The sequence below is a fragment of the Notothenia coriiceps genome, unplaced genomic scaffold, assembly GCF_000735185.1.
Source record: "Notothenia coriiceps isolate Sejong01 unplaced genomic scaffold, NC01 NC01_scaffold00031947, whole genome shotgun sequence".
Lineage (NCBI taxonomy): Eukaryota > Metazoa > Chordata > Actinopteri > Perciformes > Nototheniidae > Notothenia > Notothenia coriiceps.
Window position 1 is genome coordinate 31,806 of NW_011364648.1, and position 10,267 is coordinate 42,072.

At 41.5% G+C, this 10,267-nt stretch overlaps 1 protein-coding gene across 1 annotated transcript; it reads right to left on the reverse strand.

Annotated features, from left to right (window-relative positions):
* Positions 1-1,500: 1,500 nt before the first annotated feature.
* LOC104960564 (next to BRCA1 gene 1 protein-like) lies at positions 1,501-9,979 on the reverse strand (the record flags this gene model as incomplete). Its single annotated transcript, XM_010788638.1, has 8 exons — positions 1,501-2,042; positions 6,394-6,493; positions 6,757-6,844; positions 7,197-7,282; positions 8,174-8,616; positions 8,766-8,911; positions 9,056-9,226; positions 9,723-9,979. Coding segments are annotated over 8 exons (1,480 nt in total), but the record flags the coding sequence as incomplete, so codon positions are not given.
* Positions 9,980-10,267: the final 288 nt, after the last annotated feature.

Here is a 10,267-nt window from a genome sequence, read left to right on the forward strand (position 1 = left end):
ATTGACAGTAGAAGGATATTTAATGTATACACTCTGTGACAGAGGAATAAGTTGACAAGCATAGTAGATATATTCAGAATTATTCTTCAGAGCATGATTTTTTTTAAACGTGGGTGATCAACAAAAGAAAATCCTCAAGCACCCACACAGGATTCAAAATAACAGACATCAACTTAAATCTGCACACTCACACCACAAATCACCATATGTATATTTCAGTAAACTAATAATCATGTTTTTATAAAGGCAATGTAAGGAAATAAGATATACTTGGTTCCACTATGAGAGTGAGGAATGTGTTGTTAGAGACATCTCGGGTTTAAGTAAGTGTTAAATGACTGTTTCAGCTGGATATGCGAATAGAGAAGATGCAGGCAGGATGTAGGAAGCGGACACTTTCTACCGTGACTGTGCTAAGACCACGAGAAAACACATCTCTAAAGCCTCTACCTGTCATGCAGGTGTCTCCTAAAAAGCGATAGAAAACATCCGAGTCAGTTTCGGACAGTTTAAGTATACATTCCACATGTCAACGTCTAAAATAACAGTACTCTGATACAGAAAGAAGATTGCATTGTTTAGGCAGAGTTCACTACGATAATCGGGAAAAGTTTAAATATTCTCATTTCTGCGCTTCTGACCCTTGCCACCCAGATATCGTTAGCTACGTTAGCTTCAGTAGAGCACATGAGAGCTGTCTCTTTCTATCTTTAATGACATTCAACAGTATTCATTTTCCTCACTCTATTTGTGAAAGGAATCTAGCCAAGCCCAGTCAAAATACTTATTTTTCAGCGCCGAGGAAGCAGCAACAACAGCCATACAAACACTAATAATGAAGAGCGGGAATACGCACTTTTTGCCTTGTTGAAGCCACACAAGACATGGCAAAGGCTAACCACTATTTGTAAGAATTTACAAGCGTAGATATGGTTAATTTTGTCAAAATGTTGAAGCTAAATCAAAAGGTAATGGCAGAAAAAGCCAATAGGCACGTTCACACCGCAGTACTTTTCCCACTTTAGTTCCGGCATAGTTCCGAAATGTCGCGTTCACACCAAAAAGAGCCGGAACAAAAATGAGTTAATCAGAACCTTTTTTACCTCCTTTTCAGTCCCTGCTAGAGAGCAGGTACTTTAATGGGAGAAAAAGGTTCCTATGTCTGATTGGCTGGGCGGATTGCAAACCACGCCCCGTAAAACTCCCAAAAAGTTTTGTGAAGCCACTATTTTATTATCCTCGCATTAGCATTATTAGCATTAGCCCAGCGCACAAACGCAGAGAGACTAACTTATGGCAACACAAAAGAAAACATGGGAGCGGTGGAGATGAGGAGGTGTCGGCGTTCTGGCGATTTACTCTGAAGGCTTCAGTAGAGGTATACGCCGTGAAGTTGTTTGCGGCCTGTCAGTAAACCCAAAGCAGAAGAAGAAGAAGTGACGTCAGCGGCTTCATTTGCCTAATCCCCCCCCCAGGAACTTATTCCGGTGTGAACGCGATCTGCTCTTTAGTTCATCAGAACTAAAGAGTTCTCATGAACTAAGTCTGATAAAACTTTGTGGGAAAAGTACTGCGGTGTGAAAGCGCCTAATATCTATTTTCTCTCCGATGAACAAGTCCAAGAAATAATTCCTCTTTAGAGACATTGCCGTCTTATTATCAGTTTCTAAATAACCATCCACCCTTTGGAAAAGTATTGAATAGCACGAATCATAAACATCTTTCTTTACACAATTTAGAACAAATCTAGACACTGGAAAGGGTGATATATACGCAGGTCATAATCTTAATATTCTCTTGACGTAATGTTTAAAAGTCAAATACATTTCTTTTTAGAGTAGCGTTTCCCTGGCTCAGTGCGGAGCATTGACAGCTTTGCTCTGGTTGTCCTCGGCGATCTGCACCAGCTCGTTGACGGTGTGCAGCAGGCTGTAGCCGTGCTTCCTCAGCAGCCGCTGGTTGAGCCGCTGGTCTCTGAAGCCCATCTCCAGCAGCATGGCCATCAGGGAAGGGTCCTGCCGGGTGGCCGGGTCGATGCCTCGCTGCAGTGGGGGAAACAAAACAGGCATGAGATGGTGAGATACGGGGACATACAGAGTAAATACAGACAGAGTTTACTAAGTTTGAGGCAAATATTCTACTATATATTTATTGGACAGCCTTAGTTACATTTATAAAAGTCAGATGTTTATTAAGATAAGATGATAAGATGTACTTTTATTGATCCCAATTTGGGATTTTTTGCGTTGCAGCAGCACACACAAGGCATTGCACATAAGAGAAATTAAAAGAGTAGAAATAAACAATTCTAAAATGTAAACATCTCAAAATATAAATTATGTATAGTATAATTATTATTATAAAATAGGAATCAAGTAATACATTATTTTATATTTTATAATTGCCACACCTTTACCTTTCGCTTATTATAATCAGCAACAAGGTATTGTTATATTATTATTATAATAATAATAATATAATGTGTATATTATGAGTATAAAATGCCATTATACATAATGAGTAACTTTTCTTTTTGTGCTTTACATGTACATGTAGATGCTGATGAGTACTTTAGTACTGTTACAATAAAGTAAAGTTTTGAATGCAGGATTTTTACTTGTAACTGAGATTTTCATAATTTTCCTATTAATGCTTATACTTTGTAAAAGGTCTGAGTACTCCATACCTAAAACAGAGCATTTGGTTAATGGAACGTGTTGGCAGCAGCTTTATACTTTATACTTATTGACACAATTCAGGGAAAATATGTGGGGTCACAACGGTTAATGAACTTCTGGTCTGACTCACTACACAGGCGAGTAGCTACTGAAACAATACCAATCATATAATTCCCGAGCTCTCAAATACACTTTTAACTTTCATTTGATTAAATGTTAGGATTAACAGCAGTTTGTTAAAGTTGCATTCTTTTCCCAGCTGAGTTACAAAAGGGCAATGGAAAAAACCTTTAAATGCAACACTTTATTACCTTCTAAAGCTGTTATGATGAACTTTGAGTTCTGACCAGGCTTGGATTTTCATCATTTTAGAGGCAAGGCCATTTGGCCTTTGGTGTCACACGTTATTTCAGGGCGGAAAGGCCACATGCCAGGGCACAAAGGCCATTGAGGGAAAAATTAGGATTTGGAGCTTACAAATAAATAACTTCACTTTCTGATAAGAAATGACATGGAAAACAAATCACTTTTTTAATATCAATAATGTCAAACATTATATCATCATATAGGCCTAAGCCTCCTTAGTATTACTGTATACTTTGAATAATTAGTGTTTGGTATGTTTTCCATCTACTACTTCTCCCATTCACAAATCCAAAATCCAATCTAAAAATCTAAAATTCTAATAATATGTAACAAATATATTCAATTTCAGAGCAGAAGAAACAGCCTTCAAGGGTCAAATTCTGCACATACATTCAACAGTGCACAGTGAAGCTCCAACATTGAACTGTGTGAACAAGCAATACTTTGAAATGCAAAAGTCTGTGCGTGCGTGCGTGCGTGCGTGTGTGTACGAGAGTCTCTTTAATCAACTCCTCACAGCTCCTCATATCTGTTCAGAAACTGGACAAAAGTTAAAGATGAACAAACCACAGACTGTCTGTGTCATGGTGAATACAGTCACTGCTTTAATTCTGTCTTTAGGACGTTGTTGTGAGTATGGACGGAGCAGCTACAGGTTAGTTTAGCCTGATCGATCCAATCTCCATTCGGAAAACACGCATTTTAAAAGTTTTTCGCCTGCCGTCTTGTCTGCACACTTGTCAAAGCATGTTTTTTACTAACCGTCATCAGTATTTAGTTACTTCGGCATCATTTTGAAACGTGTATTACAATTAAATCACGGTAAAATAGGTTAATTTTGTCATAGTTGGTTTCCACCACAGTATTTACATGAATAAAAGCCCCACCCCCTCTCCAGCGCGTCCTGTTTGAATGACAGGAGTAAACACAGCTGGCAGCCGCGGTGAAACCCCAGCGGTTAGAGCAGGGGTCGGCAACCTTTTTGATATGAAGTGCCATTTAAAAAAAAAATTGTTATCAGCGTGCCGACGATCGAGAATTATCAACGGGGAGGGCCAAGGCACACAGGGGATAGGCTGAACTATCAGCCCAGAGGGCGGGGGGCAGCCTCGCTGCGGGAGCCCCCCCCCCCCCCAGTGTGTGACCTGTAACGAAACGTCACACATTTACCACATTTAAATAATTGGTTTAAACGGCATAATAATAAGGACATTCATCCGTTCTGTGATTCTCCAGAACACACATTGATGTTATGATATTAGGGTCATGCAGAGTGAGATGAGATCGCTGTCCCTTTAAGAGAGAGAGCGAGAGAGAGGGGTGTGGCTTGTGCATGTGTGTGTGTGGATGGCAGAGCGACAGTGAGGGAAGTGGGAACGTGTGTATGTTTCTGGAAGTGAAACGAGGCAGCAGAAAAACTGAGGTCTGTGATGTATTTTGTGAAACAGAAGAACAGCTAAATAAATGCAACGGCCTCCCAAAAAGAGCTCGCCTCTCTCCAGTCATTTAAGCTAAAGTGGGTTATTGAACCTGAAGCTTGTTGCTGCTGCCCTCCTCGACTACGGTCTGGGAGCCGACAGGAAAGTTCAACACACAGATGGCCAGTCCGCCCCTTTGTAGCATATTATTTCGATGAGCAGATCGCCACTGGGCTTTCAACTAAAGACACAGCCACGCAAAAACTGCGGCATTTGTACAGCTCCTTATGGGTAGGCCTACTGCAATTTGTGAAGTGCTTTCGATCAGCACTGCACCACGGAGGAAAGCGGCAGAAAGTCACCTGGAGTTAAAGAGAGCGGGGCTGCGTTGCGTGCATGGCTTCCTTCTGCAGGTAGACGCGCTCTGGCGGCGGTCTCGTTCAGGATCCGAAAATACAATTTAAATATTATTGCACTTATTCCACTTATTCCTAGTGTGCCACTGGTTACGGTGCCGCGTGCCAATGCTGGCACGCGTGCCAGGGGTTGCCGACCCCTGGGTTAGAGCAATGCGAATATTTGCATCGCGTCCGTTGTGAACGCAGCATAATGCAGTTCAGAAACCACTGTTCTGACGCTTTTAAAGCAACTTCGAGATTTTAACAGTGTGAGGGGCCCAAAGACCAAGGTGGCCGTAGGACGTACAATTATTTGTGGGGCATAAGGGCCAGACCGAGGGGCTACGACGGCCATGGCCGCCGTGAAAATCCCACCCTGGTTCTGACACAGAGCAAAATTAGCTTTCTTTTGATGTCCATTGATGATATTCACTTTCCTTTAAGCTCGGTTTGTTCTAAAAACCCCTCAGTGGATATATCTGGCTCTTTAGTTTCTAAACGCTCCACTAGTTTCACCAGCTGGTAGCTTATTTTGTCCCTCTGCTGTCTGGTGCTGCACATGTTGTGTAAAGGGGGTTTAACAGACATTGTTTGGTTGGAAAAAGCTGCCTGCTATTACTGGACATGTGAAACAGAAAAAGTGAAGAGAGTGAGAAAACAATTAACTGTCTGAAGGGGATCTCAAAATGTTGTTCATACATTAAATCTCTGTGGATTTGTCACACCTTTCATATTACACATAGAAGTAGGACCTGTTATTATAAAATATTCCTTCTTTAAATATTATCGATCACATTTTTGCAAAAATGGTCACACATTTTCTGGGGAAAATGCTAATGCAAAGATCATAAGATCCTAGAAATGTAATATCTCTCAAGCATGTTCTCGCCAATGTGATTACATTTATCGGAGGGCCAACTCTTAAAAGGGTCCATATTATGATCATTTTCAGGTTCATACTTGTATTTTGTGCCTCTACTTTGACCCGTCTCCATGCTTTCATGTTCAAAAAGCTCTTTATTTCTCTCATACTGCCTGTGCTGCAGCACCTCTTTTCACCCTCTGTCTGAAACCAGAGCCCAGTCTGCTCTGATTGGTTAGCTGGCGGGCTCTGTTGTGATTGGTCAACTGCATAGACATGTCCAACCCCTTATATATCACGTACAATGTGTTGGAGCGCTAGCCGATAACATGTTACTATGTCACGGAAGAAAACAAAGGATTCCGATGGAGGTGTTTCAGGCAAGGGTTGGGGGACGGAGCTTTGTGATTTCAGATTTTGCAGACAATTTACATGCACACAAATCTATAGAAAAAGTACAGAAAAGGGAAAACTTTTGAGTTGAAAAAAACTGGGGCCTTTTAACACATTTTTTACGAGTTATATATTTTGAAATGGAAAATGAATATCATCCACTTGCCGTTCAGTAACGTAATCTTCCCACTATAACTCTGATATACTGTTTGTTTTGCTATGCATTTATGATACACAAAACAAAAAAGACTTTAAATAAGGGTTTCTGTGTGATGTACCTGTATTGAGCAGTTTGGTCCTGTGAAGAGAGCTTTATAAGCGGACGCTGCCACAGAGAGGGCCCCTTTGACAAGTCCCTCGGTGATGCCTCCTTGGCCCCTTGTATAAAGACAGGGATGTGGTTAAGCTGGGTTGTATAACAATATAGCAGAGAACAACATGTTCTAGTTAGATTTGTTTATAAAAAAGTACATGTGCATCACATTTCTGATTATAGACTCTGTTAAAAGCTATCAGATTAGGTTGTTACACAAATAAATTATAAAAACAGATGCGTATCGTCAACACAAAAGAGAAACCAAGGAAGGAATCTGCTTTATGAAAGTGAAATATATCAAATTTTACTCTTTGTTGTATTGCACCTTGGCTGCAAAGCGTTGCTGGGTCTGGGGTTGTATGTCTCAAAGGCACTGGATGCTGAGCCTGCTGATCTCGACAGACCAGATGATACTGCAAAGCAGATTTTATTTTTAAAAGAAAAGAAAAAAAGGAGCAACACACACATGCAAACACAATATTAGAGGAGGAACAAAGCATTCTGCTGAAGCAACAGATTCTGAAAGCTTGTGTGCGCTCTCACTTCCTGTCTTCCCAGAAAGGGCAACAATGTGTTTCCTTTCTGTGAGGCAACACTGAAGTCAATCCACCACAGTCTTATTTATATAACACCCAAAACACACTGGTGAAGATGTTGTGTTGATATTGCTGTGTCATGCCGAGTGGTTTTATGCTCCATGTGTGCCAGTTTGTACTATGACACTGTGATGTGCTTAAAGCTGGGTGGACAAACAGTGAAACTCACCATTTAGGTGGACCCTCGGTTGATGTGGCTCATATGGATCACAGGCTGGAGGACTGGGATCCTCGGCCAGGTACAGTGCCTCAGACCTGAAGCACAAATCAAACAAAGACGACTTAAAACATGTAAGTCTGTAGCAGGCAGAAGAAGAAGAAAAAACGAATCATTTAATACTCTATTTAATCCCAAATTACTTTTTTTCTAAGTGGCAATAGACAAGTTATTTCCTTTAACTTATTGTGAAGTAAATGTTGATCGCAAAATGTAATAGGTAAAGAATAATTAAACCATCCCTGTTTAGATTGGTTCCCTATAAGTCTAGCTTTCAAAATGGAACTCTGCCTGACCAGGTTTGATCTCTTGGGAAAATAAATGCGTAATTTACGCACAAAGCCGCGGAAAATAAAATGCAGAGTGCCGTGTGCAAAGTAGCAGCATTAGTTAAACGACGCTAAGGGCATTTATTTGCATAATTTGCGCTGATGATCTGAATACGTTTCTAATTTTGTCGCTTGAAGTAAGCAATTTGGTTTTCATTGTGACGGAGGCGGCGATAATAATACCACTTGAAAAAGCGCAGTGATACAACCTTGTCAATGTCACATTAAATATTTGAAACGTAAACATTTTCTGGAAACAATCAACAGTTCAAAAACTGTTATTAGTTGGAGGATAATTCCCCATTTGCTAACTTACAAACACATTTAAAGTTTTGACATTTATTTAAAAGAGACATTCTGTATTTTAGCTTTTGCAACCAAAACCAAAACTGCTCAAGGTGCAATATATCGTCATTAATTAACTTTCATACTGGGTTCCCATAGAGATAGTCATGTTTATTTATACTTGACATTGTTAACGAGGAAAACGAAGACATTTCAACGACAAGAACAAAAAAACTGACAGAAATCCATTTTAAATACTGATTCACATCCAAAAGTTAGTTCCACACATGCCAAAGACCATTTGTGTGATCTAACCTGGGTGAGTAGAGTGTGGGGGGGGGCAGCAGGGGGTCAGGCAGCACTGGTGGAGGCACCACTACAGGCGTGAGTGTCACGGCGTCCAGGGTTTGGGAGGCGCACAGCATCTGGTTCACACTGCTGTGGGGGGGGGGGATGGGCAGGGGCCACGTGTTCACAGACAAATCCTCTGCATCCACTGCCTCCTGCCTCTCTCTCAGCGGGGCCACGTCATCCGGCCCCGAGTTGGAGTCTTCCTCTTCCTCTTCCTCCTGCAGTGCGTCCGGATCGGCTGGGGTCACATCATCATCAGCAGCAGCAGCGGCGGTGGGGGCGGGGTCCGGCTGTGACATGGCGGAGCTGTACATGGACTCCCCCAGAGGCCGGCTGGTGTCAAAGCAGTCTGGGAGGATGATGATGTAATCGTCGCAGGAGGAGACTGAGGAGGTCTGACTGCTGACCTGAGACACAGGACGAGAAGATGGTGGATGTGATTACATTAAGACAACTGATGTGGTTAGAAGGGAAATGTGGATCTGAAATAATAAAGCAACTCTTACAGATAAGATGCCAGAGAAAGGTTTCAGTTTAAAAAAGGTTAAACCCTCACCTCCTCCCAGTCTTCTCCTTTAGTTCCACCCTCCTCTTTCTCCTCTTGAATTTCTGCCATGTTTTGCATGTCATCAATGACTTCTTCGTTCTCGATATCATGATGTGAACTCGTATGCAGGTTTTCATTTGCTGGTTCCTGCAAAACTGAAAAAAGAGGCAAAAAACCCCACAAAATTAGCATCTAAGAATTGCAGATATCAAACTGTCGGTGTGCAATTAAAAGCACGGATGTAATACAAATAAGTTAATAAACAGGAATAAACCGAATCCCGGAAGTGTTCCACTAACCTGGTCTGGTCTCCTCTTCCTCTGTGATCTGGTTGAGGCCTGTGTTGACAGGCAGAGCTGAACTCTCCAGTCTAACAGCACAGATCTCCTCACTTCCCTCCTGTACTGTCTCTGTGGTCTGCTCAGCCTCTACAACCCTCTCCAAGCAAAAGCTGGTGCCCCGCGACATAACTGGAAGAAAAGAAGGGAGAAAAACTAAGTGTGAGCACCTGATTATACTGCACAAAACAAAGAAACACTGAATTTCTGAGTTAAATTACTCAACAGTGTTAATAATAACAGTAATGGAAATACGGATTATCAATAAAACACAATGCCATGATGTTGTAAAAAAAACAATATTCTGTAAGCCTTACTTGTCAAAAAATAGTAGATAAATGTAGATAAGATGGTGCAATGTGACCACACAGTAGGTTACCATTGATCTGATCATGGGTCTAATGCCCTTAGAGCCATGGGTCAGTAATATCATGACTCAGCATGTATTCACTGAATCTGTATACAAGCTGACTCAGTTTGAGTTGTTGCTCTGGGCTGTAGAGACTTTTGCTTTCTGAAAGCTCTGTGACTCCAAAGTTGATCAAAGAGTCAGAAGGACAACTCTTGGCCAGTTCATTTCAAGGATTTCCACCACATAACACAGTGTGATTAAAGGTCTCATTCTCACTCTGAGGTTTATGGCTGCTGTGCAGGGCCCTGCGCAGGGGTCTGTGATCAGGGGCCTCCTCTAAGGTGAGGGAGCGGATGACGGTCTCACAGAGGAACTGGGCTCCACTGATCTCCTCCTCCCGGTCCTCCTCCTGGACCAAAGGCTCCAGCTGCTCCTTCTGCTGCCTCAGTTTTACTGCTTGACCAAATACAACACATATTAACAGAGTAATCCACAGATTTACCAATGAACTTCTGTAATGGACTAATGATATACTGATTTATGTGGCAGAATCAGAGATATCTTCTTCTTTATTCCAAACATCATTTTTCTTGTTAAAATCTAGCGACTATATCAGGGCTGCCAACATTGGAGTGAGATTTTTTTTTTTTGGTGAACCGAAAAAACAAAACGTTCATGTGTACAGTGTTACAAATGTATTGAACATATACAAACTAGGGTTTCCCATTAATGTACCGGGCGCTATAGTGGAATACGCACATACACAGCGTACCCGCGACTCTTACAATGAAGGCTCGATAATCAGCTCACAGCATATAAAA